We start from the raw sequence: 20,978 nt of genomic DNA on the forward strand, positions 1-20,978 counted from the left end.
GCAAAATGTGATGGGCCTTTCAGCAGATGCACGTTGATACCGCAATAGTCTTCTCGGAACACAGCTTGGCGTAGATTTCCAGGCTGACCATAACTTTGAATTTATTTTTCCACCCGAGTTCACCTCAGCCTGCTGCAGCTACTTGGAAATTATTTCTGTCGTGCTCTTTGTTTTCGTTCAACTTGTTTGTAAACAAGGGCAGTCTCCTATAAGAGGAGAAAAGCAACTCGCGACAAAATTTTGAGGCTAGGAATTTTGACAGGTATGATTTTCATAAAGTATTCGCCTCCTTTTCTCTCCCACAGAAAACCTGGGAACGAGGTAGCTGTCAAACTAGGCCAAAATGTTAAAGTCACTCACAAAATGAACTTTGAGTGATTTGAGTTCATTTCTGACGTCACGATTTTCTCCTCTATGACAACTGAAAAAAAAAACACCGAAACAAAACTCTTTAATGAATCGTACATGCACATAAATATGGATGCACATACGGATGAACGTATGCCATAAATGAAATATATTTCAAGTGACCACCTCGTGGACAGAACCCTGCAGCAAAACATAATAAAACTTACAGCATTACGAGACAGCAAAGCTTGTGTCAGCTGAACGAGAACATCAACAGTTGACAAAGCGTTGTAGTTGTACACAAACCGTACTCGAGATGGCCAGCAATCCGGACGGGGACCCGCAATTTTGCGAAGTTTTCATCAAATCGGAACCGATGGAAACAGAGCAGCAGCAAAGCACGACATCATCGGTGCCGGAAGAGCCCAAATCATTCAGCTTTGAAGCAATCACAAAAGAGGAACTCATCATAGAGGACAAGGACGATGAAGGCTGCAATCTGCGGCCAAGAAAGAAAGTTGGGCTGCTTTATCGCCCGGACGGAACGATTGATTGCGAGGAATGTGGTAAAAATGTCCTGGATTACAAGGCGTATCTTCAGCACTCCCGAAGACACAGGAACCTACAGGAGGGCAAGTACCGGTGCAAACTGTGCAAGAAGGTAATCAGTTGAGACTGGTTTGTTGGGAGTTTATCGTTGAAATGTACTGCTTTCATAGATTTTTGCGGATAGAGGCGATCTCACTAAACACAATCGAAGGATCCACAGCGAGGTAAAGGGGAAGAAGGGACCAACGCCGGAGGAAAAGGCGACACAGGCAACCGAGGAAGATGTGGATCCTGAAAGTAGAGTAATCGAAGAAAATGGCACTTTTAAGTGTCCGGAGTGTAGTAAGACATTCAAAAAGCGAATTCTAGCCGTTACTCATATCGAGAGACACGACAACTTGAGAAAAGGATCGATCAAGTGTTCGATTTGTGGAAAGGTAAGCAGATCATCGTAACAGACTGGTCAAAAATTAACCTATAGATCTTTTTCCGGTAGTGTTTTGCCAGCAAATCAGCCCTTCTTCCACACGAGCGTGCCCACAATCCAGCGACGAAGGTGCCCGCTGCCCGAAGCGCGTCTCCGTTGCCGGTGATGCGAAATGGTTTCCCTGCCTTCAAGTGTCCCGAGTGCAATAAAGTGTTTGACAAACGGAAGCCCTACTTTAAGCACGCAAGGAGACACAACGCCATCAAAAAGGGAGAGCACCAATGTCCCATATGTGGCGTGGTGCTCGGCTTCCAATCCGAACTGAACAAACACTTGGCCTACCACGAAGTAAATGGACCGGAACCCAGCAAATCCAAGACACCATACGTGAAAGCCGAAGTTGCCACAGCTGAGCAGAGTGACTTGATCTGCAAAATATGTGGCAAGTTTGTTCGGAACAAATTTAGCCTCGAACGACACGTGAAGCGGCATGAAGCTCTGGAAAAGGGAGAATTCCAGTGTTCTCTTTGTGGCCAGGTAGGTGAACGGGCAGTATGGTGAAAATTAAGCTTAACACTTTGAATTGATTTCAGTACTTTTCGACGAGTTTCGCACTTTTAAATCACGAGCGAAGACATGGAGAGCCCAATGCAGCAGAACAAGATTCTGACAGCAACAAGGAAGCAGTATCGACCGTTTCGAGCGAAGAGATGACTCTATCGGAAGCCATTATCAGCAAGACCGTAGCGAAGCCACGAAAATTGATTCTTAAGAAAATTATTATTAAGAAGGAAGGTGAATAAATTAGCTGATTGAAAAATCTAAAAAATAAGCGCAGTTTTTATTTATTTACTCATTCTTGGCGCCGCTGCTCGGAAGGCACGATTGACGGGTAATTCTTTTTACTGCCCTTACTCACAAGTCACAATACCAAACTAATATTTTATGGTGAACAATCTTCCTCGCAATTAGAGATTGGTTAATGTAGAGGCCAACGCTATCTCTGATAAGATAAATAGCCAATCTAATAATGGAACACCCCTGCGGGTGACCGCTCTAAAAATATCTTGCCTCTCTCATGGGTGTCTCCGAGCTCTCCAGCTCACTGTACCTAGTACTTCTTGAATGAGCAATTCTCTACGAAATCGATCTTTTTTTTAGAATTTTAATTTTTGTATTTTTTAATTCGACTGAAACTTTTTTGGTGCCTTCGGTATGTCCAAAGAAGCCATTTTGCATCATTAGTTTGTCCATATAATTTTCCATACAAATTTGGCAGCTGTCCATACAAAAATGATGTATGAAAATCTGTATCTTTTGAAGGATTTTTTTGATCAATTTGGTGTCTTCGGCAAAGTTGTAGGTATGGATATGGACTACACTTAAAAAAATTGTACATGGTAAAAAAATGTTATTTTTTATTTAACTTTTTGTCACTAAAACTTGATTTGCAAAAAAAACACTATTTTTATTTTTTTTATTTTTTTGATATGTTTTAGAAGGATATAAAATGCCAACTTTTCAGAAATTTCCAGCTTGTGCAAAACATCTTTGACCGAGTTATGAATTTTTGAATCAATACTGATTTTTTCAAAAAATCGAAACTTCATTTTTCGATGTAAAATCAAATTTGGAATCAAAAAGTACTTCAGTGAAATTTTGATAAAGTGCACCGTTTTCAAGTTAAATCCATTTTTAGGTGACTTTTTTGAAAAAAGTCGCTTTTTTTAAAATTAGTGCACATGTTTGCCCACTTTTGAAAAGCTGAGAAAAATCCCTACATTTAGCTTTTTTGAAATTTTTGATACATAGATCTAGGGTTTTTCTCAAAAATTATTTTCCTTAAAAGAACACCCAGTTAGCAAAATCTAAACGTAGAAATATGTATCCTCCCTGCAAAGGCTTATGAATTGATCTCAGTTGAAAGGTTCTCTAAATCTCTGAAGTGCAAATGATCCTGGAGCAGAACAGTTAAATTCTAATAAAAACACTATTGAATTGAAAAAAAAAGAAATTTTTGATACGACCGTTAGTTGCTGAGATATTGCCATGCAAGTGTTTAAAAACAGGTAAATTGATGTTTTCTAAGTCTCACCCAAACAACCCACCATTTTCTAATGTCGATATCTCAGCAACTAATGGTCCGATTTACAATGATAAAATATGAAACATTCGTGAAATTTTCCGATCTCTTCGAAAACAATATTTTCCAAAATTTTAAATCAAGACTTACATTTCAAAAGGGCAAAACATTCAATATTACGCCCTTTTTAAATGTTTGTCTTGTTTTAAAAGTTTCGAAAATATTTTTTTTTGAAATGATCGGAAAATTTCACAAATGTTTCATATCATTGTAAATCGGACCATTAGTTGCTCACGGGTCCCCCACAGACCGTTATTATGAAGAAAAAATTTCCACCCAAACCAATGATTGGACATGGTTTCTGGGACCATTCTGCACCTCTGGGCCAAGTTTCAAAATATTTGCCGGCAGAAATTTCGAATACGGTCAGTTTTAGTATTTTTAGTTGAAATTAAGGGGAAATCACATGTAAAATGCATAGGAAAACTTCAAAGTTTCAATGCTTAAACTCTGAAACGTTACTGATCATGGTTTTAAATTGTACTTACATGTAGCAAAATGATATAAAACGATTTACGGAACTGACTTAGCCGGATTAAGCCGTAGTTAAGTGACTTAAGTACATTATTTACAAGTTTATATCTAAATATTTTTAAATCTCCTACATTAGGCAATTTTAAGTCTAGGAAGACTAGATTGCATAAAAATAATTAAAATGGGGTGACTTTGAGCCAAGGGGTGACAATGTACAAAAGATTGTTTTGATAAGCATTAAGTTTATGTCAATATTTGTTTGTAGACTGCTTAATTTGGTCTATTTATGTTCCCAAACCCAAAAATAATTTGATGATATTGCTTCATGATCGCAAATTAATATGTTTGAATAGGCCTATTGATTTTAAATCACCTATAAGTGACAGATTTAAAATGCTGCGCACATGTTCCAGTTCTGAATCGATTCGTTCTGAATATAAATAAAGAAAAACAATTATGTGACGTGTCAAGTTTGTAATCAAAAATCACATTGTTTTGTTTTAAAACGTTTAGAAATTTGAATGAAATGCAGTGAGTATTTCAGCTGTAATTTGACTCAAACATTTTTGTTGCCCTGTATAATGATTATAATTAGCAAAAGTTTAATGGCACAACTTCCCACAGGATTAATATCTCAAACTAATTATGATTTTGCAAAATTGCAGGTAATCATCACAAAAACTGTATTTTATAATTGATTAATGTATTGTTGATACAGTTTGATCATCAATGAAATTCATCAAAACTTATTATTGATCAGCAAGTACTTTTACTGATAATATATTTAGTTGAGCATGAGCATGAGCATGAGAGATCACCCATGGTTGCCCCTCCGTTGCTGAACAGAACCGTAATATCCTTTCAGCACTACTGATTATATGCTTCGACGATCTAGTGGTGTTTCCCTTATCAACAGCATGTATGAATGCGCTGAAAAGATAAAACACCGTGATTGCTAAAGCTAGATCAGTTGCGAATAGGTAACAGTCATTGGCCACCAACGGCGCCCGCCATGTCAGTTTGTAGATCTCGATTTTAAGGGACGGGAATGTTAGTTAGCGCAGGTTGCTACTAGGGCAGCTGATTTACTCTGTGCTTACACCCCACGAGCGCCAGGAACCTGAAAACTTGTTAGTAGGATAGGGTGTTTGGTCAGGATTCATCATAGAAGATGATGATGCGACCCAAAATCATAGTGTTTGTTGAAAGGTATTATGTTTTATTCTCAAGGCAAGCAATCGGATGTTGCGGATGAGACATTCCCGTTTATCGGCTGCTAACTTTTAATTGAAATGGTTTAATTTTAGACAGCCGGCTGTGGAAAGATAGAACCAAAATTATTTGTAATTAAATGATGAAGAATTTAACAGTGTACTTTTTGATTGAGCTGTTTTTATGAGTTTTACATGATTGATGTTTAGTGGAGTACTGATTAACGAAGCGAACGACGAGTTACGATGTTTGTCGAGCTGAAATTGTATGATAAGGTTTTGTTGTTGTTGCACACCGACGACGAACGCGAAAAAAACCTTGCGACCCGACGGAAGGGCATCGCAAATCAGACTGGCTCAATTGTCATCGATGACAACCAGAGCCAGCCGCACCTTAACACACATACACGCACGCGAAAAAACGAAAAACACACCGACGACGAACGCGAAAAAACACTGCGAACCGACGGAAAGGCATCGCAAATCAGACTGCGGAAATGAAGAAAACAACATAAAAATAAATAAAACCTAATCACATCAAACCAATCACCCCATGCACACAAAGAGCGACACAAAAGACGAAAATTATCCCGAAAAAACAGGACTGCGCGTCCACCGAAGCACCGCACTTCTGATGGCATTATTCAATTATTATGCCCAATCACCTCATGCACACAAGAGCGACACAAAAGAGACGAAAATTATCACGAAAAACAGGACTGCGCGTCCACCGAAGCACCGCACTTCTGATGGCATTATTCAATTATTATGCCCAATCACCTCATGCACACAAAGAGCGACACAAAAGAGACGAAAATTATCCCGAAAAAACAGGACTGCGCGTCCACCGAAGCACCGCACTTCTCTACTTTTACTGATAATATATTTAGTTAAAACAAAACCTACTCCTGTCTCATGTGAAAACACAACCACTCATCCACTATTTTAACAATCCCGACATATCTTAAGAAAATGTGAAAATAGTATAGTCTGATATGTATAGGTTATTGAACTTATAAATATTTACATATGAATGACGATTTAAGTTTTCAATGTAGTTTGTGTCTTAAAACTCTTGTCAGGCTAGGTTTTTATTTAACTTTTTATGGAATTTTTCAAAATTGTGGGAGAGGACAACAATATTTGCAACGAGTAATCCTTATAATTCAAGCTTATCGAGCTTGTTGTTAAGCTATTTAGTTATTAAACAAACGTAAAATTTGGTACAATGTCACCCCTTGGCTCAAAGTCACCCCATTTTAATTATTTTTATGCAATCTAGTCTTCCTAGACTTAAAATTGCCTAATGTAGGAGATTTAAAAAATATTTAGATATAAACTTGTAAATAATGTACTTAAGTCACTTAACTACGGCTTAATCCGGCTAAGTCAGTTCCGTAAATCGTTTTATATCATTTTGCTACATGTAAGTACAATTTAAAACCATGATCAGTAACGTTTCAGAGTTTAAGCATTGAAACTTTGAAGTTTTCCTATGCATTTTACATGTGATTTCCCCTTAATTTCAACTAAAAATACTAAAACTGACCGTATTCGAAATTTCTGCCGGCAAATATTTTGAAACTTGGCCCAGAGGTGCAGAATGGTCCCAGAAACCATGTCCAATCATTGGTTTGGGTGGAAATTTTTTCTTCATAATAACGGTCTGTGGGGGACCCGTGTTGCTGAGATATTGACTTTAGAAAATGGTGGGTTGTTTGGGTGAGACTTAGAAAACATCAATTTACCTGTTTTTAAACACTTGCATGGCAATATCTCAGCAACTAAGGGTCGTATCAAAAAAGTTCTAAAAAAGATAAATGTAGAGATTTTTCTCAGCATCTCAAAAATTTTTTTTTTTCAAAATGGGCAAACATGTGCACTAAAAAAACGGTGCACTTTATCAAAATTTCACTAAAAGACTTTATGATTGCCAATTTGATTTTACATCGAAAAATGAAGTTAAAAAATTTTTGCGACCAATATTTCGTTTTTTTGAAAAAATCAGTATTGATTCAAAAATTCATAACTCGCTCAAAGATTTGTTGCACAGCCTGAAAATTTTTGAAAAGTTCGCTAAAACATATAGAAAAAATAGTGTTTTTTTTTTTGCAAATCAAGTTTTAGTGACAAAAAATTAAATAAAAAATCACCTTTTTTACCGTGTATCATATTTTTCAGTGTAGCCCATATCCATACCTACAACTTTGCCGAAGACACCAAATTGATCAAAAAAATTCCTTCAAAAGATACATCATTTTTGTATGGACAGCTGCCAAATTTGTATGGAAAATTATATGGACAAACTAATGATTCAAAATGGCTTCTTTGGGCATACCGAAGGCACCAAAAAAGTTTCAGTCGGATTAAAAAATACAAAAAAAAATCGAATGACCGAAATCTGAGAGAACTGCTCGAATCTAGAGTTTTTTTGAAAGGGTCCAATAAACCAAATTTCCAGTTTTTACTTTCTGGGTGTTTTTGAAACCGCCCTGAGTCAGGGGTATTAAAAACACCCAAAAAGCAAAAATTGAAAATTTGGTTTATTGGACCTTTTCAAAAAAAACTCCAGAAATGCAGCTCAGTCTTGTACGGGCTACCAACTCAACTAATTCATATTTTTTTCTACCCCGAAAACCCGTCTAATCAGTAACGTTCAAGTGCTTTCAGAACGAAGGATTTTTTACTTCGTCTTACGGCTTTACACGGGGTAATATTTCGCGAAGCGAAATGAAACTTCTGAAGATAAAACACCCTTTCCCAACTCAGAACCTGCTATTAAAGTACCTATCTAAAGTTCTTCGTCACGGTGGTTATCCTTGAGCATTGATACTAACAAATTTGAATTTCTTAACGCCAATCAAACAATGACAATTTCATTCTTAAAGTTAAACACATTGCCCCCTCATAACTGCCTAGCATGCTTTGAACATTTCGAGCCAAACATTTCATTAGGGCACAAAACCAAAACGTAAACATTCGGGATTATGCCACTATTTCACTCATTAGTACACTCCCTACATGCCCTCAAAGAATCAGATTGATAGCAAACAATTTACTATTGAAAAAATCAAAAACACAAAAGGGCACATAACAATTTTCACTCCAAACCCAAAATAAAAGTTCAAATGTGCCCTTTTGTTTTTCGTTAGTTTTTCGTAGTTGTGGACCTTTTTGTGTTATAAAGTGAACTTTTCATACATTCTTAACACTAATTCACTTCAAAGCAAAGTTTGGTTTACTTTTCGCCAAGCATTTCTGCAGAAAAAAAACTTCATCGAAATACACTATTTAATACGGACCCGTGGCTGCTGTTCAGTACACTTTTGAAGATTTTTTTATGTTTTACATACCTTATCTACACCATTCAATCACCAATTATCAAAATTTCCACTGAATTCCTCATTATTTCTAACTAAACAAAAGGGCCCATAAACATCATTCAAAACAACAATCCGGTGACAGCGCTTTAGTGCCCTTTTCGTTCTCTTCGAAATTGCATTTAGAAAGGGCCCATTATGAACAGCAGTTGGAAAGCTAAAAGGGCCTAATAACGAGATTTTTTAAAATTATGAGTTTTATTGCGAAAATCAACATGAATTAAGAAGCAGTCAAACAGAGTAAAGGATAATGATGTGTTTTATCATAGAATAGAAGTCCAACTGTCAAAAACAAGTTGTATCACTTTTTTCTCGAGAACAAGTAGCGCCGCGTATCGGCGATGGTATACTTTATTATGCCACTACTCTGGCATAATTTCAAGAAAGTGTTGCTGAAGGTGACAACAACACCATTATTGATTTTTATTCGGAAGAATTTAATTAAAATTTGTTTTATTCTTAGCATCAACAAACCGGGAGTGAAACACGCAGACAAAGAGGCAGTATGGAAAGTCTGCTGCTGTATTTTTCTATGGTTCTAAACTTTCACAGCGCTTTTAAACTTCGTTTTGAAAATTAATTTTTAATCAGCATATATGATTTGTTTTACCACAATTTTTGCATCACATTGCCGAAAAATTGACATCATTGCAGTTGAAAATCAAATTATATTTAAAAAAACGAATCTCTTCATGAGGCAAGCGCTTGAAATTCTATGTGTGAATACGAGTATCCTGCGCCTTCACTTTGTGAAATATTTTCAAATACTTAGGTTTCCATGGCGTCAAAATCTTTGCGCTTGAAAGAAGATTTAGTTGTTTGGTACTAGCAATAGTGGCCAACTGCTACACCCACAGTTGGGCAGCGCCATCCCAGAAAATAAAGAACACGATCTAGTAGTATAAAGGTGTGAACAGACACAGAGGATAAATCTCAAGATTAGCGAAAGCGTTATTCTCATAGGTTCATTTTCAAAACAGTTCATCAACCAAAAAAAAGTGCCGATATCGAGACTCGAACAAAAGACCTTCCAGTTCCTGACTACACAGAAAAAAATCAATTCTCGAAACCGTGAAGTCAGTTCACAATTATGAGAACCACGAAGGAATATATTCACGTTTTTGGTGCAAAAGCACCATACTCATGAATAAATTCCTTCGTGGATCTCACATTCGTGAACTTAATTCACGATTACGGTGATTTTTTTTTCTGTGTAACAAGATATCGTCACCAATGTTTTTTAATTATTCTTACTTTACATTTTGAGATGGATCAACTATGTTTCCCTGAAATAAACTATCAAATAACTGTTTTTTATGCTAACCAAACTAAAAATTTATTTAATATTTAATTTTATAACCTTATTTAACAATGGGAGCGAATGACCCATACGATGAATGAAGTGTAGCTTGACCATTCTGCCTAAGAACCTCCAGAACCGGTATCCGAAACATTCGGTTTCGGTTCTGCGTGACCGGAAGTTGATATTTGTGACTCAGATTTGTTAAAAAGCAAAATTCCCATTTTTCAAGCGATTATCCTCGATTTTAGGCTCAGCGACACCTAATTTTGCAATTTTGAACGACATAAACATCAAAAAATATTTGCAACAGCCTTATTTTGCGCATAATATAATAAATATTTCAAAAAAAGTTTTAACTCTGAAAAATATAGGTTTTAAATTTTCCGTTGTAACCAATTTGCCGTCATCTTGGACAAAAGCCGATCCGCCATTTTGAAATTTGGTATAATTATGGTACAGCTGAACCCCGCTAGTTTGGAATTTTGGAATGTATAAAAAATCGTGTTTGATCGCTTTTAGAATAAATCAAATTGGTACCCCTTTAAGGCCGTTGCAAATATTTTTGAAGTTTATGTCCTTCGGCTCTGATCAAAGTCGAAGGGGGGCAAAACATAAAAAAATATAAAAATTTAAATTACAAGCCTAGGTTTCAACATTTGGATGAAAAAAGTGTTTTAAAATGCATTTTACAGGCGTACAGTTGCTTTCCAATAATTAGTTTTGAAAATATCGAGGTATTGACGGAATTTTTTTCAAAAAAATCGTGGGAGTGTACAATGGTATTTTATGAATATATAAAATGTTTTCAAAGGAGTTCAAACAAGGGGGCGGGCGACATAAACTTGAATAAACATAACATAAACATAAAATATTTGCAACGGCCTAATTGACAAAAAAAAGAATGTTCAAATAAATGCACACACTGTACGTTAATCCACCAAACCTTGTGTTTATGTATACAATTGTTTTGTAATAAAAAAGGACGAACCCCAGACGAACCTGATCAATTGTTCAGTTTTGGCTGCCAATATACAGTACCATGTAGCCCTGTGGTAAACCTTCGAATACATAAGCAATAGATTAGGAGTTCAATCCTCGGCTCAATCCAACACAACTGAACTGCCCATGATCGCATAAATGTCCCATATGCATTTTCATCGTTGGAATGCATTTTAAATTGATTTCAGCTAATTGCATTTAAATTTCCGTTATAATTTAGAAGTGTTTTGAATATTTTTTTGCCCCCTGATTTTTTGGGCCAACTTTGAAGGGGTTACAAAAACTTTAAATAAAATTTGTAGCAGCCTAATCATGATACATTATGAATTTCAATTTCTAAAGTTTTTGTTCGTGTATTGTTTAAATCACACAAATTTTGAGTTGACTCCGGCTGTTAAATTGACAGTTTTGATGGATTTTGTTGCATCGTTTCGTCGGTAAGTTTAATCAAAATTGAAATTGACTTTATAGCTATAGGCCACCATTACTAGTATGGCTCCGGATACCCATATTTACTCTAAAAATTTTAGAGCGCCCACTGCGGGATTCTAACAAGCAACCAGTGCGCGGTCCGGTGGAAAGACGGTATGTTGCCATTAGGTAAAAAGACGAAGTTACAAAATGTTAGCCAGACATGTCACACTAATTTTGTGCTATGAAATGTTTGAAAATTACAAAAAAAAATGTTTTAGAGGATTTAACTTCAATAGAAGATTTTAGGATTTTAAGCGGTATATGCACTTCGGAAGGAACCGGTCAAGAAAAAAATCAAATGGGCAGCAGCGGCAGCTAAAGCAAACCAGAGAGGGTGAAGAAAAGCTCCAAGAAATCGCTCCCTCTCCTTTGTTCTGCTGTTCGTAAAGCTGTTTCTTAACCCCTTTCCTTCCCAACTGCGTACTACACCCAAAGTTAAAGAACGAGGGGATAGTCCTCACGAAAAGAAACGTGAGGAAAGTGCTATATTGCGAGTATAGTCCTCTCGCGTGTTCATCCGTTCACTGGAACAGATCATCCTTTGAGTGGCTTATATGGACAAACGACCGCCACTTAGTCACCGAACCATGGTGGCCCATACGACAAAGGCACGGTTTAATATGCCGAAGGTCTTGGGTTCGAGTCTCGGTACCGGCACTTTTTTGATAGATGAACTTTTTGGAAAATGAACCATGAGTAAAGTACTCTCGGTAGTTTCGGGATTTATCCTCTCCGCCCGCACACAGTACCATTTTACTACCGAATCGTGCTCTTTATCCTCTCGTATGCCGATGCCCAGTTCTGGGTGTAGCCATTACAAAGGACAACACCAAAAATTTTAAGCAACATTTGAAATAAACGCACAAGATTTTTGACAGCTGTATTTTTCAAATTCTCAGGCAATAGGTCCCAATGTAACAAAACCTTCAGTGTTAAAAATAACTGGTGGGTCAGTTTTAAACTTCGAGTTTTGTGAAAAAAACTAACATGAAACCTCGGTGACGAACGAGGTGACGAATTACCACACTTCGGTTAGTTCAATAAACAACATCATCTAGTCTAGAACTTTAGTCCTTACGGCACTTTCAGGTCTTTCACCAAAAGTTTATAATTCATATCATGATATTCGGGAATTTTCTTAAGGACTGAGATATTAGTATATAAAAACACACACAGAACACGGCGCTTATGTGCTGCCCGCGACCCGCACTTTGGTGACCACTTATCTAGAGCCTGCTCAGTCACCGTCTTTCGTATTGATCCTGAATACTACAAATAAATCAATTTTCGTTCGTTTTGATATTATATTTCCGAACTAGCAGTGTCCTACTGTTACAGTTTGTTTACATTGGATTAGACCAGCTGGATTTGACAGTTATACCGGTTCGGTGTACACTGTGAAGCCAGAATAGTGAGAAGTGGCAAAATCCATGCAGCACTTCTGATACACGTCGCCATCTTGTTTTTGCTCTCAGTTATACTTCTATTCTATGGTTTTATCGAATCATCAGTAAAAATACCATTAGTCAAGCTTATTTTTTAAATAGGAATTGAAACAAGTTGTCCATTTTTTGCAAGCGATTTTCTCGAATCGCGGTTTTTGCTTTTGTGCCCTAATGAAATGTTTGGCTCGATTTTAGCTTCTAGTCCCTGGGGGGGGGGGCTGATTATGAGAACTTTTGGTTTTGGGTGAAACACCGTATACGGTATACCGTGTACGCCACACTTTTTATTCAAGTGCCCAAACACATGAATGATTGAATAAAACCACATCATAGGTCTAATTGGTTTGTGTTTCAACATCAATCCAAATCACAATCAAATGCAATTGTTTCGGCGATTGACTTTTTGGTATTTTTTGACACGTTATTTTCATTCGGGTGGCTCAAGCTTTTCAAGTGTTTTGCTCATGAATTTGTCCCACTGTCTTGAACTATTCAAAGTGATGAACTTCACTTGAAACTGATCTTATGATCTACGCAAAACAAGCACTATTCAAAGTCAACGTGATATTCCACTTGAATTTAATGTGTTTCGCTGATTGATTTTAGCGCGACTTTTATCGATGGCTAGAAGCGAGGCTAGAACCAGTAGCACAAAAAACTCTCCCGTTTTCATCAGGCCGGCCGGCGCAGTGGTTCTAGCACGACTAGCAAGCGAGAACCTGTATAACGCTTGTACGTGCTTTTATTTTTCAACATCATTTAAAATTCAAGTGTTTGGCTATTGAAATTATTTCATGGCCAATCATCGCAATAGGGACGTGGCGTTACATCGTGCTGCCACCTGGTTTTTTTAAGCGCAAGAGTGGAAAAGTGCTGAGACGGCGTCCTATCTCGCCCAGCAAAATGAAGTCGATAAAGTAGTCGGTTTCGATGAGCAAAAGTGGAAAACGTGGTCTAAAAATAGCGACGCCATCCCCCTATTTCGAGTGTTTTGCGATTGATATTTGAGTGCTATGTGTACTGCAGGTTCAGATCATGTGCGAAACACTTCGATGCGCTGTGTGAGGTTTGCTCAGTGTAAAATAAAAAAAAAATATTTTACAGTATTGACTGATTACAACGACATATTTCATATTTCATTTAATGTTTGAATTAATGTTTGAATTCTCAATTCATTGCTTCCTCAGATACTAAGTCCGTGTTAGGGAAATGCTCAACCAATTTTGCTGCATACTTTCAGCATCTTAACTTGTGTACAATTTCTTGCATCTAACTTTTTCCTTTACGTTCTCCACACAATTTGTGTAATTTGTTTACACTTCAAATAAACATTTTCGATGCCCTCGTCCTGTCAAAAGTACGCAAAAGTAATCAATTTTTGTAGAAAATAAGCGTCCACCTTAAAATGGACCCAAAATCGAGTGTTTCCGCGCTGTGTCGTGTCTGTATGAAGACCACCAAGGAGAGCAAATCGGACAACATCTACCGGTCGTCGTCCGATCCGGACCAGCCGAATCTATACGAGATGCTTGGTGCGATCTGCCCTCCGGCATTCCCCGGAGCAAACGAGAGGCACGAAACGAAGGTTTCCTCCGGATTGCCCAGCGTCGTCTGTTTGATCTGCAAGTCGGGCGTCGTGGCCGCCTACGAGATTCACCGGAAGTGTATCGAAACCGATCGGAAGCTACGGGAGATGGTAGTGGTTAAGCAGGAAGTGCTGGACGAGGATGAGGAGGGCGATGAAGTGGAACAGGAGACGGTGGTGGTTCACGCGGACCCGCTGGTTCATATGGAGGAGGACCATGACGACAAGGACGGGATACTGTCCGACGTGGATTTTCAAGGGGCAGATTCGGACGAAAGTTATCACGAGAAACCACGAAGAGGGCGGAGGAAAAAGACGGTGACGGTGCCGGCAAAGCCTTCCTCGGGTAAGATCAAGAACAAGCGAACTTGCGAGCTGTGCTCGGTCGTGTTCAAGACGATCAAAGAAATGAAGGGCCACATGAGAACGGATCATCCTGGCGATGTTTTTGGCTGCGAGGTTTGTGACGACGTTTTTGTGGACGAAACTAAGTTCGAGGAGCACAAAATCAGTCACACGTCGGAGCGACCACATGAGTGTAGCTATTGCAAGGAAAAGTTCCGGTCTCTTACGGATCTCAAGTACCATACGATGAATCACACCAATGATCATCCGTTCCGATGCTCTGTGTGCGGAAAAGGGTTCCCTAAGAAACACGCACTGCAGTATCACATGCTTCGGCATACCGGAGAGAAGCCCTTCGTCTGTCAGCAGTGTCCTTCGAAGTTCTACTCCAAAGGAGAGCTCAAAATGCACATGGTCACTCACACGCTGGAAAAGAATCACGTTTGCGACGTCTGCGGAAACCGATTTACCAAGAATACCTCACTGATGAAGCATGTCAGACGAGTTCACGCTGGATTACGGCCGTTCCCCTGCAGTCTGTGTACCTTGAAGTAAGTAGTTTAGTTGATTCAAATCAAACTATCAGAGTGTAATGCCCTTCTATCGTAGATTCGACAACGCTCACCACCTGAAGCGGCACATGAGAACCCACACCGGAGAAAAGCCGTACAAATGTGCATACTGTGACCGGGCGTACGCCCAGAGTAACGATCTGGTCAAGCACAGCAAGATCCACGTCGGACAGAATCCGTACGCGTGCGATCGGTGCGACGCGGCCTTCCGGCTGATGACCGAGCTGCGCAACCACTATAAGGTTCACTTCCAGCCGGGCGATCAGAGCGAAGCCAACGCAACCAGCGCGCTGGTCAAGAAGCACGAAAGCAAAGCCGGCAAGGAGCAGGTCGAGTTCACCAGTATGGCCACGCTGAATCGGCGGTTTGAGCAGGAAATGCAACGGAAGGAGAGTGAACAACAGCAACAGCTACAGCAACTTCAGCAGCAGCAGCAGCTACAACCTGCGGATGCTCCGGTGAACTTTGGACTGAACTTCTCGTCGCGGTTTTAATCTCTTGCTGGTGAAAGGGTGTATTATTTTACTGTACGATCGCATAATATCGTTTGAGAATAAATTCTAAGTATAACGTACCTTTACTTTTATTCAGGATTGTGTAGCCATTTGGAGCAAATCCGACTCCGACTTCTTAAAATCGTGTGAGTCAAAAAAAAGCAAGGCAATCCACTATTACGACCCCCGGGTCTTTTGTGGTCTCTGTTGCAAGTTTCTGCTCATTTCTAGGCGTCCGAAGGTTATGTGTGGTGAGTCACCCAAAACCTCTTTTACGCAAATGGACCGACTTTTTACTTCCCCATCCGATAGAAGGCCAGGAGGATTAGGCGGGAATCGAACCCACGCTCCATAGCAACTTAGGGATCGGCAGCCGATGCCGCTAACCACCGCGCCAAAAGGCTTGACTCGTGTGAGTCTAACTTTTACAAAAAGAACCGATCCCAGTTACAATTTCCATGCAAAATAGTTTAAAATGTTGCGGCTACGACTATGTCTCCGACGAATTTCCCGACACCGACTTCAACTCAAGCTCTCCAAAAAGACCGATTCCACTTCATCCGACTCAACAGCCCTGCAATTGTTTATCTTTCTCTCCTGATCGTTACCATAGGAACGGCCAGCCCTTATAAAGTGATGTTTACCGCACAGAAGATCCATTGCGTTCAGTTGCCATAATGCTGTATGTTTTTGGTAGATTTTAATGAACAAAAAAAAAAGCATTACAGTTGATCAACAACCCGTTTATTTCGATTCTTGTACGTTACACCGCTTCAACACATTTCCTGCTTGCCGCGCTGTTTCTCCTTCTCAAAGCGCCTGTTGAGCGTTGCCACGCTGGTAAACTGCACCGGTTCGGCAACCTTTTTGTCCCCCACAACAGAACTCGGATCGCCCGGCTGGAAGTGCACCTTGTAGTGGTTCCTCAGCTCGGTCATCAGCCGGAAGGCCGCGTCGCACCGATCGCACGCGTACGGATTTTCTCCGACGTGCGTTTTGCTGTGCTTGACCAGGTCGTTACTCTGGGCGTACGCCCGATCGCAGTAGGCACACTTGTACGGTTTTTCCCCGGTGTGGGTTCGCATGTGACGCTTCAGAAGGTACGCGTTGTCGAATCTGGAAGAAAATTAGCTGTTTTAGCTGATGTTTCTACTGAAAACTTGTGCTCACTTACTTCAGAGTGCAGAGATTGCAGTGAAACCGGCGTTCGCCTGAAACGAAACGGAAGATCATTAGAATCGACAAGCTTATTGACCACCAGTACCAACCTGTATGCACTCGACGCACGTGTTTCATCATCGAGGCGTTTGTGGTGAACCGATTACCGCAGATATCGCAAACGTGACTTCGTTCCAGCGTATGCGTCACCATGTGCTTCTTCAGTTCGCCCTTGGTGTGGAATCTGGACGGACACAGGCCGCAAACGAACGCCTTGTCCGAAGTGTGCCGAAGCATGTGCTCTTGGAGGGCGTACTTCTTCGGAAACCCCTTGCCGCACTCCGAACACCGGAAGGGATGATCGTTGGTATGATTCATCGTGTGATACCGCAGATCTGTGCCGGACCGGAACTTTTCCTTGCAAAACGAGCATTCGTATGGTCGATCCGTTGTATGCGTGAGTTCGTGCTCCTGTCGCAGCTTATCTTCCAGAAATACTTCGTCGCACGTTCCGCAACCAAAGACTTCATCCAGATGAGCTTCCTTCATGTGGGTCTTCATCTCACGAATAGTTTTGAATACCTTGGAACACAGCGGACAAGTTCTCTTACACGAGCTGGAAGATTTCTTAACTATTTTGTCACGGTCATCCGGATCTTCACAATGCATTTCCTCCAGCAAAGTCTCCGTACCAATACCATCCTTATCATCATCTTCCTCGTTCTCCAATTCAACCAAAGCCTTAGCCTCGACCAACAACCCGCCGTCATCGTTGTCACTGTCCTGAAGTAGTTCCTGCTTCACCACGAACAGCTCCCTGAGCTTCCGATCTGTTTCAATGCAATCCTGGTACAGCTCGTACGCGGACACAACGCGCCGTCTACACCCGGAACATACGCTGCGAGGCACTTCGCTGCTCGCCTTTATGTCCTGGTGTTCTTCAGTGCCAAACACCGGTACGCATATCGTTCGCAGCATACCGTACAGGTTCGGGCCGCCTTGAGTGCCGGACGACGCCGAGTAGATGTTCTCCGAACCTGCCCGACCGAGCTTCTTCAGGCAGATTCGACAGAGCGACGCCAGGTTGGTTCGTTCTAGGATGTCCATGGGGGGTTTTGAGGAATTTCTCTCGGCCAAACAACGGATTGATATGCAGATTTGCTCCAGAAACGTAAACAAAATTTTAGTTGAACTGAACACAATTTACGTTACTAGAACGCTCTGAGTTTAGCAAAACGGACTGGATATGTTGGATGCAAGTTACAGCGAGGAAGATGCAACGGCGAATACACCCAAACCAATACTTTCTGGCAATCAATGCGATTACCAAATCGTTACACTGACTGACAGCCGTCTTGCCGCCTAGCAACTATGTAATTTTGCCTCTCGTAAACCTTGAAACGATTTATCGCCAAGACTATGGAATCGGATACGTCTACGACCTGGCTCCAGCTATCCAAAGGAGTGCTCAACCTTCAACCTTCAACCATCGGTACCACCCTACACATCTTGTTATGATACAAGAGGATACAAGGAACAAGCAAAAGCATGAATGACACAAGTGCTTTTCAGTTTGTCAATGTGTTGTTTACATCGTTAAGGTCTTGAGCTGTGTTGAGTATTCTGAAATCAAAAACAGTAAAAGGATTTGGTTAAGGATTCTCGACAACAATGCAGAACAATATGGGACAACTTTGTCGCGTGTGCATGAAGTCCGCACCACCGGACACCTCCCAAAACATCTACGCACCGCTGGCCGATCCGAGCCAGCCGAACCTTCATCGAATGCTTGCCAGTGTTTGCGCTCCAGTTTTCTCGTGTTCCGAGGATTCGAACAATCAGGACAGCAAGGAATCGCTCGGATTACCGAAGATCGTGTGTGCCCCTTGCAAGCAAAGCGTTCTGGACGCTTACAAACTGCACATGAAATGTATTGAAACCGATCGACGCCTGTGGGAAATGATTCGGGTTAAGCAGGAGCTACACATCGATGATGATGAAGATCGAGTGCTACCGGAAAGCTCGGATGATCCGCTGTTGGAGGAGCAGGAGGAATGCTCTCTGAAAGAGGAAGTTGAGGATGACGACAGCGATGAGGTTTGGATGGAACCAGCTGAGGATTCCAACGACGATGAAGGAAATAGCCGGAAGAAAGCTGGGAAGAAGCCAAGACCGTACTGCCCTAGGAAGCACAGATGCGAGAGTTGCACGGATGTCTTTACCTCGATTCGGGTACTCAAGCAGCACATCATAGAGCAACATCCAGAAAAGGCATACAAATGTTGTATGTGCGATAAGGCCTTCTTCAACGAGGCGCTGCTCAGCAGTCACATGCTTGGGCACACAACCGGAAAGGGTCGGGAGTGCCACGTTTGCCAAGCCCGATTCAAGTCGTATTCCGGACTGAAGGCCCACCTCAACACACACTCCGGATCGCTGTTTATGTGTTCGGTTTGCGACAAAAAATTTACCAGCAAACACACCTTGGAAGTGCACATTCAGCGACATGCCGGCAAGAAACCATTCAGCTGCAGTCAATGTCCGATGCGATTCGTGACCAGAGCGGAAGTTAGGGTCCACGGCGCTACGCACAACAAGGTGCAGAATCACGTTTGCGACGTCTGCGGTTCAAGATTCACGCGGAAGGTGTCACTCGTCAACCACGTCAAGGTTGTCCACGCTGGTGTACGACCCCATCCTTGTATGTTATGCCCTCTGAAGTAAGTTTCCCAAAATAGATCGTTAAAATTTCTACAACTCTAATCCACTTCCTCTTGTAGATTTTCCACCTCAGATCACCTGAAACGGCACATGCGAACCCACACCGGGGAAAAACCGTTCAAATGTGCCTACTGCGACCGGGCGTACGCCCAAAGCGGCGATCTGGTCAAGCACAGCAAGATCCACGTCGGGGAAAATCCGTACGCGTGCGATCGGTGCGACGCGGCCTTCCGGCTGATAACCGAGCTGAGGAACCACTACACCGTGCACTACCAGTCGGATGAGCGCCAGAGTGACAAGGACAAACCTTTGGTGTTTACCAGCCAGGCGACGCTGGAAAGACGCTTCGAGCAGGAAAAGTTACTCGGTGGACAGTCCGGAAAGGGGGAGAGTAACCGTTGTGATTAGCGTTTTTAGTAATTAAAACTTGTGTGGCTATGTAAATGCGTCTAAATTATTATTTCAAAATCAATGAGCCCCGTGACTTTCAAACGAACTTCAGAGCATGAGACGACCTTATAGCATTGTAGCTTGGTTGGCACGTCTATGGGTTTGCAAGATATTCCACCTTAATCGTAATTATCGTTGACTTATGTCAGGTCAAGTAACACACCAAGTTCAACGAATATTTTCTTCGGTAAACTATACGCAGTAGGCCTGGCCGCTTAAATGTTTATGATGTTTCATTCTAGCATTCTAGAGAATCACAAATTTGGACTTCTTTTTATAAGATCCCTCACATCTTATGTCAATGTCCATCGGAGTAAGCGAGATATACTCAATTGTTACATTTGTTCTTAGGACCTTATAAAAAAAAAGGCCCAGAAATATTCATCAAAGGCAGGAAGAATGCTGGGCGTATTCTAACCTGGGACAATCTAGATTTTTAAAAGATTTTCCTCCCATTCGCCAGAATTCAGATACACATTATGCCCTTCCCCAGAAATTAATCCGCCAGAATGACCCATACCCCGAACGAACCCTTTCCCAGAAATGTTTATGATTGTTGGTTTTACCAAAAGAAGGGTAATTTTTAATGAGAATAATGGAACTTATAGATATGCACTCTTATTTTTAAAAGATTTGAATACTTTTCATCCCAGAGGGTCCCGCAGTGCCAAACCTTCTTAGCATATGGTGCTCCCAAAGAATAAACCAAATCTCGGAGCGTATGGTGGTGTGTCTCCAGGTCTTCACGCTACTTCCTCCCCTGTCCCCTGTCGATTCACAATTGTGTTGTTGTTCGAACACTCAGTGCTCAAACTCAACCCACTTCAACGAATCATGTCTCGGCGCACTACAAATGTTAATAAATGACAAGAAGAGTGCTAGGCGTAATCTAACCTAAGG

General features: G+C 40.8%; 3 protein-coding genes across 3 annotated transcripts; 2 read left to right on the forward strand and 1 right to left on the reverse strand.

Annotated features, from left to right (window-relative positions):
* Window positions 1-609: 609 nt before the first annotated feature.
* Window positions 610-2,153, forward strand: LOC6036743 (zinc finger protein 34). The gene is made up of 4 exons (XM_038257637.1): window positions 610-1,009; window positions 1,068-1,334; window positions 1,394-1,861; window positions 1,918-2,153. The coding sequence occupies exons 1-4, from the start codon at window positions 665-667 to the stop codon at window positions 2,125-2,127; spliced, it is 1,290 nt and encodes a 429-aa protein (XP_038113565.1). The 5' UTR covers window positions 610-664; the 3' UTR covers window positions 2,128-2,153.
* Window positions 2,154-14,074: 11,921 nt separating this feature from the next.
* Window positions 14,075-20,072, forward strand: LOC6036742 (zinc finger protein 26). Its single transcript, XM_001846689.2, has 5 exons — window positions 14,075-15,234; window positions 15,293-15,748; window positions 17,106-17,200; window positions 18,565-19,627; window positions 19,688-20,072. The coding sequence occupies exons 1-5, from the start codon at window positions 14,159-14,161 to the stop codon at window positions 20,034-20,036; spliced, it is 3,039 nt and encodes a 1,012-aa protein (XP_001846741.2). The 5' UTR covers window positions 14,075-14,158; the 3' UTR covers window positions 20,037-20,072.
* Window positions 16,472-18,407, reverse strand: LOC6036741 (gastrula zinc finger protein XlCGF57.1). Its single transcript, XM_001846688.2, has 3 exons — window positions 17,018-18,407; window positions 16,924-16,960; window positions 16,472-16,865 (listed from the first exon to the last, which is right to left on the reverse strand). The coding sequence occupies exons 1-3, from the start codon at window positions 18,012-18,014 to the stop codon at window positions 16,523-16,525; spliced, it is 1,377 nt and encodes a 458-aa protein (XP_001846740.1). The 5' UTR covers window positions 18,015-18,407; the 3' UTR covers window positions 16,472-16,522.
* Window positions 20,073-20,978: the final 906 nt, after the last annotated feature.

Source organism: Culex quinquefasciatus, chromosome 2 (genome assembly GCF_015732765.1).
Source record: "Culex quinquefasciatus strain JHB chromosome 2, VPISU_Cqui_1.0_pri_paternal, whole genome shotgun sequence".
Lineage (NCBI taxonomy): Eukaryota > Metazoa > Arthropoda > Insecta > Diptera > Culicidae > Culex > Culex quinquefasciatus.

Bases quoted from the DNA above. Each gene is read 5' to 3' on its own strand.
- LOC6036741 (XM_001846688.2), bottom strand. From the start codon at position 18,014: ATGGACATCCTAGAACGAACCAACCTGGCGTCGCTCTGTCGAATCTGC. The intron at 16,961-17,017 runs GTTGGTACTGGT...GTTTCGTTTCAG, and splicing joins CGTGCGTCGAGTGCATACAG to GCGAACGCCGGTTTCACTGC. The intron at 16,866-16,923 runs GTAAGTGAGCAC...ATTTTCTTCCAG, and splicing joins TGCAATCTCTGCACTCTGAA to ATTCGACAACGCGTACCTTC.
- LOC6036742 (XM_001846689.2), top strand. From the start codon at position 14,159: ATGGACCCAAAATCGAGTGTTTCCGCGCTGTGTCGTGTCTGTATGAAG. The intron at 15,749-17,105 runs ATCTCTTGCTGG...ACTTCGTTCCAG, and splicing joins AACTTCTCGTCGCGGTTTTA to CGTATGCGTCACCATGTGCT. The intron at 19,628-19,687 runs GTAAGTTTCCCA...TTCCTCTTGTAG, and splicing joins TGTATGTTATGCCCTCTGAA to ATTTTCCACCTCAGATCACC.
- LOC6036743 (XM_038257637.1), top strand. From the start codon at position 665: ATGGCCAGCAATCCGGACGGGGACCCGCAATTTTGCGAAGTTTTCATC. The intron at 1,010-1,067 runs GTAATCAGTTGA...CTGCTTTCATAG, and splicing joins GGTGCAAACTGTGCAAGAAG to ATTTTTGCGGATAGAGGCGA. The intron at 1,862-1,917 runs GTAGGTGAACGG...AATTGATTTCAG, and splicing joins AGTGTTCTCTTTGTGGCCAG to TACTTTTCGACGAGTTTCGC.